This window comes from Dermacentor silvarum, chromosome 7, assembly GCF_013339745.2.
Source record: "Dermacentor silvarum isolate Dsil-2018 chromosome 7, BIME_Dsil_1.4, whole genome shotgun sequence".
Lineage (NCBI taxonomy): Eukaryota > Metazoa > Arthropoda > Arachnida > Ixodida > Ixodidae > Dermacentor > Dermacentor silvarum.
In genome coordinates, this window is record NC_051160.1 from 65715995 (window position 1) to 65732499 (window position 16505).

Genomic DNA, 16505 nt, shown 5'->3' on the forward strand with positions numbered 1-16505 from the left:
GGCGTCTAAATCCTTGCAGAAATAATTGAAAACATAACTGACAACACTGAACCCTACAATGTGAGAAAGATGGCTGCAACTGTATACAAGGCATGCATGTGTGAAGGTAAGTGGATGTAATTTCTTTTATTCTCTTCCACTGACCTCTTCTTCCGCACTTTCCACACGTTCTGAGTTTTCATAATGCAATACTCACACAGTGTCCACCAGCTCTAACAGTGGAAGTGGAAGGCGTTCAGAAGTATAGCTTGACGACGAGTTTTGCGTTACTTTTTTTCATGCCGCGTAGTGATCGGATGCTTTCATATAATGCTAGTAGAACCAGTGAGGCGTCGCTATTGACTTCAGGTCATGAAAAAGTAAAAGCGTTCACGAAGGTGATTAACCACGAAGGAAGGAAGGAAGGAAGGAAGGAAGAAAATACTCTATTTTGTCAGCATTAGGTGGAGTTATTAGGCGTGTCTTCTTCAGGCCGGCCAGATGGCCATCAAGCGATGTTTGACGACGACCTATTCAGCTCGTTATAAGGCCTGGAGTTGGGTGTCCAGGCCAGAACAGAGCAGCACCGTCTCCCATGCTTCAGGCGAGGGCGAGGCCATGCGGTTAGGAGGAGGCTCGCCCTCCTCGTAGTAACATATTACGTGATTCAGTTATGCTAGTTTCCCACAGAGTCTACAGAGTGGACTCACTTGGCCGGGGTATATGTGTGCATATATGTGCGGGTTTGCGTAGCAGTTGAGTTGTAGTCACCACCACGTGATTTCTTGGTGTTTGGTGAGTAACTCGTGTAGTGGAACCACGTAAGATTACTTTTAATACTTGAAATAGGCATTGCAATAGGTGGACAGCAAAAACCAGATTCTCGCTAAGAATTTTGGGGTACGGCGACTTCTGCTGGCACTCCCGGTTCGAGACACCGTTTCGCCGTATGCGCATTGTTGTGCAATTGCTTCCTCCATGCTCAGTCGGTACGCACGGTCGCTTTTACCGCCAATATTTTGCATAAAATCCGGAGTGTGACGAAGCTTGGCTGAATAACCAATTCAATCACCGTTGCATAATTCCGGAAAGACTGAGCTTTCATTCCTTCATTCAAAAGTATAACAGTTCCCGGACTCCGCACTGCTGCATTTTGTTTCGCTGCAGAGAGATTCTTTCTGGCACGTGTTTTGTGCAACATAAATGCTTGCATCATCTCACACCATAAGTATGACGACGTCCAATTGAACGAATGCATTTCATTAGGTTTGACGTTTCCAACACGTGAAACAATATTTTATTTGTTTCCATATAACGTATCGCGTCCCTATATTCTAGTAGATAGCGTCCGTAGAAAAGCGTAAGTGTAGTGCACAACAATTTCAGACACTGTCCACTGTGCATAGCAGGCGCGTAGCCAGGGGGGGCTGATGGGGCTTCAGCCCCCCCCCCCCCCCCGAAATTTTTTCGTGCGGGCATGCACCACCGACCAAAACTACCACCGACGCCTGCAATCATTCTGGATTTTGTCTACAATGTCTTTTTCAGGCTCGAAAAGAGATTTCGGCACGAACATTGCGAACTCGGGCTGGATTTCGTGACAACGTCCTTGCACCTGGAGTCACGTAACGCAAGGAGCCCCATCCGAGCACAAGCTTTCATCGGCTTTTCGATAGCGAGCGGGCGCGTTGCGGCACCTCGCAGCGGCCGCGGAATATACGGAGCGCATGGATTTCAATTACGGAACTTTATGGGTATAAAGTTCTCATAAACTTTTGACGCGAGAGGTGCGCTGACATTTCCAAAGGCATGCTTTAAAAGATTTTCAATTCTAGAACTTTATGGGGTTAATGTTCTTATAAACTTGGGCCAACATGCGCGCACCAAAACGCTCGTGTCCAAGCCGTTCCATAAATGGAAGCGCGCGCTTGCAACCTCCCACACACACGAAAATACTAAATATCCCCGTGACCGTCAGCTAGCAGCTGATAATTTTCTCCAAACATTTTCAGGAAGCGTGCCCAATGTGATTGATCAGCTGGACCAGGGTAGGCAAAGTAAATTATGAGAAAACAGAAGAAAGTAAATGGCCTACTATTGCGATTTTTTTTTTTTTTTTTTTTTTTTTTTTGCGGGCGACAAGGTCTGGCTCTCCGTGGCCACAGGGACAGGGGCCCTATGGATATAAGCAATGCCCCTGCTGAAAATACAGGCATTTTCAGAGTGCTTCTTCGCATGCGAGCTGATTGTGGAGATACATATCTGAAGAACCATTTGGAAAGTTGCGCCAGTAATGCCTCGTATTTAAGCCCGGACGCACAAAACCAAGTTATAGAAATTTATGGTGACATTATGAAAGAAAGCCTAGATTCAAAAGCAGGCTGCTTCTCCATACTTCCTGACGAAACGACGGACATCGCTGGAATCGAACAGCCTACTGTTTCTGCAAGGTACCTAAACAAGTATGCCAACGACATCAAGGGATTGTTTTAGGTTTTAGCACCGGAATAGATGCCCATCTCTCATTGCGACAGCAGGTTCTATGTAAATGTGTGAATACTGCTGCAGCTTCTAGTCACCCTTCCAGTGACCACTGCCAGCGCAGAGAGAATATTTTTTTAACAAGAGTTTACTAAAAAACTACTTGCGCTCTACAATGTCTGTGGAACGCATGGTTAGGCTGGCGCTTCTATACAGCCACAGAGACGTCGGCATCAACGTGTCTGAAGTCATTGACCGCTTCGCTCAACTTTCCCGCCGAGAGAAGTTTGTCCTTTAGATAGCGAAGCAGCAAAAATCAATGCAAGTAAAAAGCACTGTTCCTTCAGGTCCATAAGTTCTTAATTATGAAAACGTGTGACCGTTCATTAGCTTTTAAAACCGCAGAAATTTTCGCCGTTTATTCTAGCAGTTAGCATCATGATCACAATTATCACGCGAATACAAAAATTACGAGAATACCAATAACCAATTATGACCGACCTTGCTCATTGAAAGCCCGGCCCACGCGGCGTTCGCCAAAAACACACTCGGATATTGGGTAGTTCAACTTGCCGCATCATCTGTGGCCTTCGCTTGTCCTTTTCTTTCATTTTCAGCTACCTGCTTTTATTTCGTTTTTGAAACGAAGGAATACCCTCCTTTAATTTTGGGTGCAGAATAATTGTTGGCGTTGTGCAGACAGTTAAATTAAACGTTTTCGTACTGATTTATGCATTATTCCTCTATTATTCTACCCACATGGCGCTGTCGCGACCGCTGCATGGCCCAAGTACATATCACGATTTCTGCGATCATAGTTATGATCTTGCCTAGATCATCTGTCTTTCTGTGGGCAAAGTTTACTATCTGTGACTGCGCAACATATTTATTTGTCTTATTTGACGAATTATATACACTAGCGTTTGCTTAAATACGTAGATTTATTCTAGACTCATACGTATTTTTAAATATCTTATTGGTTTTGTGTATACAAGCAGTGAACTTTGTTTCCAGCGACTCTTTTTTGCCCTTTAGCGAGTTGTATCTTCGCATTTGAATATTCCATTCTATCTTCGCAATTTCTAATATATATTTTGCAGAACTCCCACTTCTTATTTGTACTCACTGCTGCGAGTATTATCTCGGTGTAATTACAATACACGACGAATTACAGCTGCTAGTGCGCTATCGATTGCAACGAGGGATAGCGTCATTGAGGTTTCTTCCTGGCCGTTGCATATGTAGAAAAATGTAAACAAGGTTATTGAATGACAAAGATTCATCAAAATGTTTGTCCTCAACTTATTCATTTCATGGCCTTTACGTTTTTCATATAAGCTGCATGCACTGCTTTGCTGGTTTCGAACTGATATTGACTCTTTTCGCGGCGATCCCGTGGGCGCTGCCATATTTGATCACGTGGTGACGCGTCCATTGCTTGCCTCAACTGCCTCCGTTACCTCCTTGTTTACAATGGAAGTGTATGACGCCGGCGCGGCTTAGAAAACATCTGTTTTCGGAGATATCATGGATGGTGACTAGATGGACGACACGAAGCTTTGATCACAGCTTCAGAGAACATGCAAGAGCGCTTTCGGAGCTGATTAGGTTAGGCAACATAATGCTTATATGACAACATAATGGCATAAGCAGCGTATATGGTGCTTGTTCTAAAAGCGGGGCTAAATATGAATTCCAAGCTGTCCGATTATATATTCAGTCAGGATTAGTGTGTTTTGCTCTTTGTTCTTTATTAGGCAAATATTTTGAAGCAGTGGCTTGTCAGTTTCTGACTCAGTGAAGTTCCTATTTGATTATTTTCTGCCTAATCACTCGCGGGTGTGCTCAGTTCCGGATCCGATAGATTTGTTCTTTCTGCGCACAAGGCTTCAAACGTAGCGGTTTTGTACATTGTAATACCTTGTAGCAAATATATATTACAGCTAGTAACTTGTTTACTCTTGTGGACCACCACGAAACATTCACCTTCGACCATTAGTGCGCTATAGGTGTAGTCCGTCATTTATTGCGTGTATACAGTGCACATATATTCAAGTGTGAGTATTCACTTATTCTTGATACGTCGGCGATAAAGTGGGCGTAAGTTTTCCTGCCATTTGGACAGATGTGTATAGATAACGTGCGCGAAACTTAATATGACAGGAAGCGGTGCTACTCCCTTTGTCATTGTTTAACGAGTGGTACTCATTCTTGCCGACGTTATGGGGATGAAGCCCTTTCTTGGAAGGTTAGCGATACAAGGCTGGCGGATGAGCAAATTTCTGTATCCTCGAGGAAAGCCGTACATCACGAAGTGCCGGTAACACGTTCGGACAGTTGCAGCAGCACTCCGCGAACTTCGCCACACAGATTCATTCTATTCCTTAACATGCCAGTCACTATTTTTGCAGCCAACTACTGCACACGTCTTCAATCCACATTATTCAATCTAGCATGATTGGAGCACAGTGTGTTAGCGAAAACTCAGTTGCATTTCCGACAACTGATCGCACAGAAGCAAGGTAGAAGCGGTAATGGTTTCGTATTCGTGCGCGGTCGCTGAGGAGAGGTATGGCGCGCCGCCGTGAGCGCCATCTCGTTTCTCTAAAACACACTGCTCCCCGAAAAGGGTCAATAGTTCTAAAGTTCATGTGATGTTTTCTTTACTTATTAATTAGACCAAAAAAACGCGGAAGCATTGATATCAGATATTTCTGCCACAATTTTTGGGGCATATGAATTTATTCTTTTATGACAACATACATATTTTAATGGACAGTGCATAGCGTTCAATAATGCGTTTGCAGCATCTAATATACAACGGAATTGACAATGCAGTTATTATTCATGCATTTGATCCCTCGACAAATTCTATAGGCACCGGGCGGCCGTTGTAAGGCGCCAGCGGCGCGCCGGCGATATGCTGGCGAACAGCGCCGCGAACGGCACCTGTCGGAGCACTGGCATGTGAAGCAGACGACGGGACGAAGGCGCTCGGTGCTTCCAGTGATTTGGCACTGCGGGTTTTAAGGGCTGACGCACCGGAAAACGCATTTTCGTGTGTCTGCTTTTGAGAAAGGTCGTCACTTGTACGAGGCAGATCACATTCGTGGCATCAAGTAGTATATAAAGCAGAAAACGAGCGCAAATTGCGATGCAAATGCACCACGCGAACGGAGCTCACCGCAGCAAGATAACACGTGTAACTACAGCAGTTATATTCCAGATGTTATTTTGCTGTGCGCGTTAACATTCTCACGTATTTAATTATGTAAATAGGCGAAGAACACAAAAATTATGGAGAGAAAAAAAAAAGGAGACATACGTCTTCCTTATTCTGTTTCTTGAGCTGCTTCGCCGATCGGACATGTGTCAGTCGTTCTCTGTCCGTTGTAGTTCTTTTATCTTTGCAATGCTTCCCCATTCTTAATTGCTTATAAACTAGCCCAATCTTCAGTCACGGCCCATTTTATATAGCTTAGCGCGACGGGAGCCGTCGGTGGCGGCGTGTGTGAACACGCCACTGCGTTGGCGTTCGCCGTCGATGCACAGCACAGTCATGTGCCGGACTCAACCAGAGTTTGGAATTGCTACGAAGGAAAATATACATTAAAAGAAAGACTGGTACACTGATAAGACGGCAAAATAACTACAAATCTGAGTGTTCGCCTTCGGTGCCCAAGCTCCGGAGCCGTTACACTGCGGAGGCGAAGACAGGCAAGTGGGACACGAAGCTCTTATGAACGGCTCTTTTATTAACGTTAGAACAACTAGACCATAGCAAATCAGCGTCGGAAATGTACCGTGCCCAGCGATTGAAGCGCTGGCAGCGCGCGGCTGCCGCCGTTTTTTTTTTTTTTTCGCGCCACAGGTGAGCGCCGCTATAAGGAGGAGGCCGCGCTGCAACCTGAGCCCCCCCCCCCCCCCCACCCGAACAAAATTTCTGGCTACGCCACTGGTGCATAGCAAGGAATTTGAAATGACCATCGCAGTGTAACTTTAACTGTTCGTTCCACATGAATCATTTAGTAGGCATACTGAAATGCGAAATTTCCTTTAAGCGAACCGATGGAAGCAAACCCTATCTGGAGTCCTTCTAATTGAATTTTATTGAAACCTTAGAGCTAAGAGTGTAATTGTGCAGAACGCTCTCAGCGGCATCGTGTAATTCGACCTCGGAGCAACGCTGGCAGTAGCAGTCCTGTTACTAAGAGGAGTCTTGCAGCGAAACTGTTGTAGGCTAAGTTCCCGGCGATTGCGTCCATAGAAAACTGGAAGTGTAGTGTACAACATTTTCAGACACGTTGCGCCACCTCGTGGAGACGGATGAAAACGCCGGGTTGGCGGCATTTTCAAACTTAGGATTGTAAAAAAGTGTGCATTATACCGTGGTTTTCGTCTGATCTTACGTTTGCTTCTTCATTACGTGATGTAGATCCCCCTGGCAACCACGTGAGCCCGTTAGCGTTTGTGTGCGCGCCACGATTGGCGTCGCCGTCTTTCGCGTTCAACGCAAAGGTGTGAGCAATACGCGCCTACATGCCTCAGATATAGCCACAGTACTCCACGTCCCAGTAGCACCCCCAGTAAAGGAATGGGTTTTACGTTCAGCTGCGCTTTCTCTGCTCAACGTTCTTCATATATTTGATAGTAACTACTCTACGTAGCAAATCACGCAATGCAAGTCCAGAGAAACTGTACTGTTATCAGAAACCGCCGTCCGTCCGTCCGTCCATCCGTCCTTCCATATCCATCCATCCATCCGTCCGTCCGTCCTTCCATCTTACTCCGACCCAGTGGCCTAAGTTGCCTAACAGCTTGGGCTTCTACGAATGCGTTCGAGGTCGTGATGCCATCGCGGTCATTGCATCATCGGCCTTCCATTTTTGTTATCCGAATCTCGTCATGCTGCCGTCGTCACGCCTGATGAGATTTCATGATGACGATATCATGCATTCTTTGTCATGCGGTTGTCGTGGTACCATTGTGATCGTTTTATCATTCTCAAACGTTTTCCAGCTGCGACCTTCGTCAAGTCGTTGTCGTCACATCATCGTCTACATCCCATTGTCATCATACTCTTGTCACATCCCCATCATACCCTTGTCCCGTCATAAGTCGTCATACACTCACTGTCACATTGTCGTCGTGATGCTGTCGAGGTCACCTGACCGTCGCCTTGCCTTCGTAGTCACGCCATCAACGCCGACCTAGTGACCCAAGTTGTCTTGTAACTTGGGCTACTAGGTATGTGTTCATGCTTCGCCACCTGACTCTCGTCGCGCCGACGCTGTCATGCCAGTCGTCACGACGTTGTTATACACTCACCATGTATTCGTTGCCATACCGTTATCGTGATTCCGTAGCGTTCATTCTATCGTCGTCAGCCTAGTCTCGTCATCTGACTCTCGTCACGCCATCGTCGTCATACAGTCTTCGTGATACAGTCATCACGCCATCGTCAGGAATTCGTCGTCATCCAATTGTTCTCAAACTTTTGACCTGCGTCATCGCCATACAGTCGTGACACATTAGTTGTCATATTGTCGTCGTGATGCTGTCATGGTCGTTTCATTTTCGTCATTCTAACTTAGTCGTCCGACTCTCGTCATCCCGTCGTCATCCTGCCTACGTCGTCACACAGTCATCGATATACAACTGTCTCCATACCATCATCATGACGCTGTCGTCTTCCATCGTCGTCCCTTAAAATAATCGCAGTTGTGCCCGAAAGGCGAAGCATCGATTGCGATAGCAAATTAGTAGACAGCTATACGAAGTAAGGATAGTAGTTTTATCGGCCGTGTAAAGGTGTAAATATTCGCTGACCGTGGAAACTCGTCAAAACGCTGGAGTGAAAAAGCGCGCTGGCGGCAGCGAGAAAATTGCCCTTCGCGCTGTCTCTCGCTTCAACGTGAACTAAACGTCGAAAGCACACCGCATAAGAAGTTACCGAGAACTCGACGCATGCACTTTGTCCCCATAGAAGATCGCTTTGAAGATGAGGTGCCCGCGGGCGCACACTTCGTCCACATCGCAGATCGCTTCCAAGATTTGGGCGTGGCAGCTCCGTGAGCAGCAGCCGCAAGACCAGAACACCCCCCCTCCCCCCCTCCCATCTCCGTCGCCTCCTCCCCGTGCCTCGCACGCGAACGAAGGCCGCGCGCTTCCGGCCGCCTTCCTCTCGCGTGCTCGAGATTAGGCTGTGGTTGCCGGTTCACCCGCGCACGCTTTCACTCGCACACACAGCGTACGGCGCGCGGCGAGGATTTTATCACCGTTGGACTTTATACGGAAGCTCACGGCGACGACGACGGAGACGGCAAAAATGCGCTTGGAGTGTCCATATAATTGCTATCGCAATAAAAACGTCCTCCTATAACCAGGTTGCCGCCGTCGCGGTACCGCCTTAGTGCATTCCATCGCCTTAATTCCTTCTTCCTCATTCTATTGTAATCATGCTGCAGTTATTCCAACGGGATTATGCCACCGTTGAGGCCATCGTCGTCACTGAATCGCCGACATGCCGTCAAGGTCGTGTCATCGACGTCATTCCAGCTTCGCCATGCGGTTGGCGTCGTACAGTCTTTGTCGCGCTATCGTCACCATGCACTCATCCTCATCCCATTGTCCGCATGCCGTAGGCGTCATGTTGTCTTCGTTATACCATAGCCATCATTTCAAAATTATCTCATTATCAACATTGCGCCGATGTCATACAGTCTTCGTCGTTCTATCCACGCTATTCCTTCTTTACCATTACATCGTCTTCACTGCGTCGTCGTCACACAGTCTTAGTTATGCCGTGTTGCTCATGGGCAACCTCACCAAGCGAGTGCCATAGTAAAGTGAGGTGATACCGGATGGACTGTATGATGCCTATAGCCGAAGCAACAGAAGTCTCCGAATAACCACTACAAATTTCATAAATTTAACATGCTTTTGCAACACGGTTTGTCACTGCATTGCTTGAATGTTAATCGCATTACCGTCGACAGTCACCGTGAGCTAGGTTGTGCCGTAATTTTTTTATGAAAATTTCCAAGTTACAGCATTAGGCATCACATGTTCGTATGTGTAAGTGAACAGGCAACTACCATTGGCGCTTGACATATGAAAACAAAATCATTCGTCAGAATACTTGTGTAACCTTTACATATATACTGGCTTCTATGCTCGGCATCCAATCCTCGCCGTTCCCCGTCGCTCAATAACTGTGACTGCCCATTTGCACTTGTGCTTTGTTCCATAGAATCGGAAACATCTTTCCATTCAGGGAAGATTTCAAGCAAGCAATTGTTGGGAAGCCGGTCATAATCGCGTCTCAGAAGTTTATGCCTTTCCTTCCGAAATGAATGTTTGTACCCCAGTGGTTGTGCAACTCGAAGCGATCAAACTCATCGCGCTCTCCTTACTTTTCTGGAATTAACTGAAGTTCACGTTTGTAACATAGACACTGTTTCTTCTATTTCACGTTTTTCTGTAGTGTGACCTGCAGGGACCTGCTGTGACCGGCCCTACTGTGCGTGACCTGTACTGTGTGTGTTCTACTTTATTTTTTTTTATTTGTTATCTGGCTCCTTCCTCTTTCCTCCCCTTCTTCCTATCTACCATTTCTATGCTTCTGTCTCCTCCTTTCTGAAGAGTAGGCAGGCTTTGTGCCCCTTCCGGTGGCAGTTGCCAGCCTTTCTCCTCGTTTTCCCTTTCCTGTGTATGAGTTTTCAAATCAAACAATTATAATTCCTTTACGATTAGACCGAAAAACACAAATCCTGGAGTAGCGAAGAGCTGGGCATCGAACCGGAAATGCCGTAGCAAAGGACATGCCATTTTGCTATCCTCTTGTTATATCGAGTGCAGACCATAGGCTAATCTTATTGTGTTTCCGCTTATTGCTCCATACAATTTCCAACAAAATTGATTGCTCCCCTTTTAATATCGTACGTTCTCACAGAATTCACAGAAGATCAGCTCCTACAGATGGTCAAGGACGATCTTTCTCGTAGCGGATTTCCTACATGGCCGATACTGAGACCATCAGAACTTCCTTATAGAAACTACACGGAGTTTCTCATGAGGACATCTTTATCGCCATTCTTCTTTATTAATGTCGCCCAAGACCTTAACGATACAACGCGCTACATCATTGAGGTACGTATGTTCTGTGCGGTTAAACGCGAGACACTAATTTCCGGGGAGTGTATGCATCATCTGGAAGCCAGATGACAATGTTGGTTTCAATTTTCATCGTCGACTTGTAGTTGAATAAAACTGCGCTTTGTGTAGAATGGCACTTATAGCGAATTATTTACGAAAATAACTCATAACTGCGAAAAAGGGAAATGCTAACAATCGCAGCGGTAACACAGTGCGATTTTTGAACATCTCATAAGGTTTTGAAAAATAATTAATTCTAGAAGAATTGAATACGTAAAAGAAAAGCAGTTTTGCGGAAGCCCACGAGGTGGAGAAATAATCATGAAAGGAAATATTGTTATGTACACGACTGTAGCCCGAAGCCGCAAAGGAAATCAAACAGGTTTCTCAGAAATGAAGCTTCTCAATTGAGAAAAAAATTCACCGACGATTGAAATTGCTAAAATTGAGTGCAGCTCTACACGTGTTTTAATTTTGCGATATATTGGCTGGCTCATACAATCTATATCGAGCGGCACGTTGCAAACGGCGCGTAATGTGGCGCGACTGCCTCGCTAATCTGGAGATCACGAGATCCAGCGCGCGGATGACGTGTGGGCGCGATTCGAAGCAGCCGCCGCAGACAGACAGACCTCCGCTCATGCAGCGCTTTGTTTGGCGCGCTCGCCGCATACCTTATCAATGACGTCATCGGTGAACAGACGACGCGCGCTACTCTGGCGCCATCTGGAGCCATCGTAGCCGCAAAAATCGCCATACACACTAACGGTAAGAGGCGCGCGCCGCGCCACCGGCGTTAAAACACCGCTGCGGCAGTCACGTGACAGCATGAAAATCTCGCCTCCTTTTTGTAGATGCGAGATGTAACGTGTTCTTTCCTTTATCTGCTGATAAGTCGGCGCTGTGTTTGCGTTCTTCGTCCTTCGTTCTTAACGCGAGTTATGTCTTATGAAGATGACGACGTCGTTGACACTGATCATAATCATGTTGGTGTGCGCTCTTCAGGTGCGGCGTCGCCGCGTAACTTAGTGAAGGAGAATGAGGCGCTAGGTGTCGGCTATGCGTCCTTGCATTCAGGGTCCGTCTTGTCGTACAGAATCGGATATGACGCACTGTCTCCAAAAACCTTTCCATCAGGACGCCTAGGTTTAAACTCATCTTTTAAGAACAACTAAATTATGAGGTTTTACGTGTCAAAACCACGATGGTATTATGAGGCACATCATAGCGGGGGACTCCGGAACAATTTTAATCACCTGGGTTTTTTTAACGTGCACCTAAACCTAACGTGCATAGGTGTTTTCGCATTTCGCTCCCATCGAAATGCGGCCGCCGTGGCCGTGATTCGATCCCACGACCTCGTGTTTAGCAGTCCAACACCATAGCCACTAAGCAACCACGGCGGGTAGAGTCATCGTCGTAAAAAAAAAATCTCAAACCACGACAATCGAAACAAGCGCGAACGAGACCAAACCAAGCAAACGAAACAAGCGCGGCGAGATGTGACGCGAGCAGACGATAGTACAAAACAAGTGGTCCGGCTGGCACCAGATACAAGTACATCATTCTGGGGTTTTACGTGCCAAAACCAGTTCTGATTATGAGGCACGCCGTAGTGGAGGGCTCCGGATTAATTTTCACCACCTGGGGTTCTTTAACGTGCACTACAACGCAAGCACACGGGCGTTTTTGCATTTCGCCTCCATCTAAATGCGGCCGCCGGGGCCGGGATTCGATCCCGCGACCTCGTGCTCAGCAGCGCAGCGCCTTAGATGACTGAGCCACCCCGGCGGGTTATGCCAGATTTCTTTTTATGCTGTAATTTCACATTCTTAGCTGCATTTTCGATGTGTGTTGTAAGTAAAGTTAGTATAGTGGCACGCATTGTTTTATTGCTCACTTTGCAGTTGAAACAAGCTTAATTGCTCAGCTTTTGTTGTAAGACCTGTGATTATAAGCGTAGCATGATGGTGCATCGGATGGGGAGGTACAAGAGGCAAAACGTGTGCTGCGTTTGTTGAAGCATGGTTAACTGTGCGCCTTCTATTTATTTGCAATGCGGGTACCGGAAGTCAAGGTCTCTATACATTTCTCACAAGGATGGCGGCTATTGGCAGCGCCGCTCAAATGCACTCCCCAATAAAAAAAATAATAATCTTGAGGCTGCAGAACATGGAAAGGCCTAAAGATTGAGAAGTAATCGCCTTAACCTATGGCTGCAGAACCTAACATGGAGAGGTGTCGTTAGTAAGTCATCTTTCTGGTCGAATGATTCGTGTGGGGATCAATTTCAGAGCGCAGCTCTTAGGCGCCCGTTTCTGCGTCAAGCGTCAGCGTTCCCAGCGTAACTAAGCGAGCGAGCGCCGCGGATGAAAGAGCGAACGCGGAGTGCAGCGGAGGATGAAAAAAAAGTGGCGAGAGCGAAGAGAGCGTGAGGAGGAAAGCAGAAGAGAAGGGTATGGCGAAAGTGTGAGAAGAAAACACTAGTGCCGCGCAAGACGCCCCTCTGGCGACGATGCTAAGAGATGGCGCCAGAGATCGCGCCAGAGTAGCGCGCGTTGTCTGAGAGGTCTGTCTGCGGCGGCTGCTGCTGTGAATCGGGCCCAGGCGTCACCCACGCGCTGCTTCTCGCGATCTCCCGATTAGTGAGGCAGTCGCGCCACACATTGCTCTGTTCGCTACGTGCCGCAGGAGACAGATTGTCCGCGCCAGCCAACATATCGCGAAATGAAAACAGGTATCAAGCTGCGCTCAAATTTCGCGTTAGGGAGTATCGTAATGGTCGGCTAATGTTTTTTTTTTTAGAAAATAGATTCGAAAACTATTCTCATAAATGTGAGTGGACCAATGGTAACTACATAAGTTGCCAACTTATAGCTGCAGATTAATATGACTATTCATATAATTCCGTGGATGTCTATGCGTCGCGTCACTCTCACGTTAAGCGTTTTCCGAGCCTGCTGCCTACTGCATGTATAACCTGCCTTGGATGGCATAAAAATGGTCTTGAGATAATCTGTGGCCACATTTCATACTATTGTCATTGTGAACTAAGAAGCCTGAAGAATCGCATGTTGCTTAGACCACATCGAGCTGTTCGCAGTTTATTAAAAAAAATAATAACCTTCGATTTGTTGCCTCAAACTCTGTGAGAACTTTTACTTAATTTTTCCGTGTCATTGTCTTTCAGAAGCGCGTCAAACTTTTGGTTTAATTGAAAAGATTCTTACCAGAAAGGGTTACACGATCGGACTCTTTATAACTGATCCCAATGTTTCCAGTTACGCATGTGTTAAAGCTGATTACCACTAGTGGCCCTATGATTACATGAAGAGGCTGTGACATACTAAATGGAACTGCAGGACTCTTTTTTATGAACCAGAATTCTGGATTATTTACGCTATACTGTTGCATTGTTTCAGTTGGATGAGATACCATTACCCGTTTTGGGCGAAGAACAACTGCTTAATCCGAATGCGACAGATTACAACCGACGGATTGTACAGGCATACATACATCTCATTGCCACAGCTGTAAAGGTACTACACCCAAATGTAACTGTGTACGATGCTGACATGGTTGCTGAAAAAATTTTCGTATTTGAGGCATGGCTTGCTTCGGTAAGTACAAATCGTACAGATCACTGTTCTCACGATATTTTATTGTGTTGTTTATCATGAAACACACAGTATCAAACCAAAGATATAGTTTTCCGATTCTCACAAAGAAACGTTTTGGTTTCAGTTGCAATCGCAACGCTTTTAACGTATGCTTAATGACTCTCAGCTGAATCTCCAAGAACCATTCAGCTACGTTCTATGACTTGTCAGATACTCATACTACATGATTGATTCTACGACGACACCTTGTCTCTGGAATTTTTTGCGACTTCCTGTGACAGATGACCAGTCAGACTTGGAGCATTTCCCTGGTTCTTGCACTTAATTTTTGTACGTCGAAAAACTTATGCGGTGGTAATTGTGCTCGTGCAGGTGTGGACAATTATACTCGTATAGATGAAATTGCCAACAAAGCGTTCGTTTTACCTCTCTTTATGAGAAAATAACTTCTTTCTACACTAATTATATCAACTGCGATTCGCTGTGGTGCTGTAATGTTCGTAAACACACACACACACACACACACACACACACACACACACACATATATATATATATATATATATATACCCACGCACGCACGCACGCACACACACACACACGCACACACACACACCATAACATCCATATCTGAAAAACCAACAACGAATTGCTTTCAGAGTTTAAGCCAGGCCGGCTTTTATCGAGATTGATCATAGAGACAAATAAGAGCCATCCTGCGGAGACAGACGTATGAACCTCGACACGGAGTTTGCTTTGGCCGTCCACACAAGAGTTCGTCTTTTCCATCAGGCTCACGAGGACGGCAACGGCCTTCTTCGCTATTGTTAACTCATAATTCTTATAGATGTAGATGTAGAGCCTTGGTGGTAGTGGCACATACCCACTCTGGGGGATTGGCCATGAACCGGGTAGTTCGATATAACAATGAGGAAAAAAATTATGGGGTGTTACGTGCCAAAACCACGAGCTGATTATGAGGCACGCCGTAGTGGGGGACTCCGGAAAATTGGACCACCTGGGGTTCTTTAACGTGCCCCTAAATCTAAGTACACGGGTGTTTTCGCATTTCGCCCCCATCGAAATGCTGCCGCCGTGGCCGGGATTCGATCCCGCGACCTCGTGCTTAGCAGCCCAACACCATAGCCACTAAGCAACCACGGCGGGTAACAATGAGAAAGGAGATTTATAAAATACTGCAAACATAAATTTGGGAATACGTACGCATATGATAATGAATAGGTCGAATGTATCACATGACTTTAATAGAATAAAGGAAAACTAAAAAATAAACAGCTACTCAAATAGTTTGTAAAAATATTTTGGAACCCTAAGCCCTGCATTTATCATCTAAATCTTTCTGACCCTGCAATGAAATCCTGGATGGCATCGACAACCTTCCATTCTTATCATGATGTCAACAAGGCCACTTCATCATCACCTTCCTTTGGAAGGAAAAGAATACTTCGCTCGCAACCACCCCAACATTTCTGGCTTATGCGGTACGGAATGTTTCACCACAAGCTACTGCCCGTGAACGCATCACTGCTATTATGATAAATTATCAGAAGATGCCTACATTATTAGAAACACATGGAAGTGGCCATATTCCTACTTACTTACAGACAAGGGGGCTAAACAATTTCTCCTCGTCGAATGCAGTATGACGTGTTGACTTGCCTAAATTTAATCTCCACATGGGAAATGCATGAAGAGAAGACCTTGGCCATAGCCGGAAGTATACCATCACAGAGGCAATGAGAGAAGCTTCATGCCTCCTAACGTAGACAGCGAACCATTCCCAATTTGACGTAGAACTGGAGAGGCTAACTGGCTGCTTCGTACTTACTACGCTTCTCGATGGGTGCGCCTTGTTCTTCCTCCGTCTCCTCGACTCGCTGCCTCCTCTTGGATTCGTTCCGACGACAAAGTCTGGCTTCTTTCAGTCTCTCCGATTCACTTTCCTTATCTGCCGACGAATCCCATTCAGCCGCCCCTTCTATATTTACGATGCAACGCCGGCTCCTCCGGCGATGCAATGACGGCAACGCCGATGCAACGCCGGCGGTTGCTAGACAACGGCTCAGCTCGCGGTTTCACCGGCTCCTCCTCTGACGTCCTGCCAGATGGCGCGGCGAGCGGTGCTGCCAGCTGCGGCGGTTGCTAGGCAACGGCTCAGCTCGCGGTGCGGCCACCGACCACAGCAAAACGGCGAGAATACGGCCAATGTAGCTCTCGCTACAAAACCGCGGAGTACATGTGGGATGC

At 46.4% G+C, this 16505-nt stretch overlaps 1 protein-coding gene across 1 annotated transcript in view; it reads left to right on the forward strand.

Annotated features, from left to right (window-relative positions):
* The window catches only part of LOC119458931 (neprilysin-1-like), a 58067-nt gene that overhangs the window by 12472 nt on the left and 29090 nt on the right, over positions 1-16505 (forward strand). The window contains exons 4-6 of the mRNA XM_049671520.1: positions 20-106; positions 10415-10611; positions 14040-14237. Of these exons, the coding sequence (XP_049527477.1) occupies positions 20-106; positions 10415-10611; positions 14040-14237 (482 nt within the window). The remainder of the gene's footprint in view (positions 1-19; positions 107-10414; positions 10612-14039; positions 14238-16505) is intronic.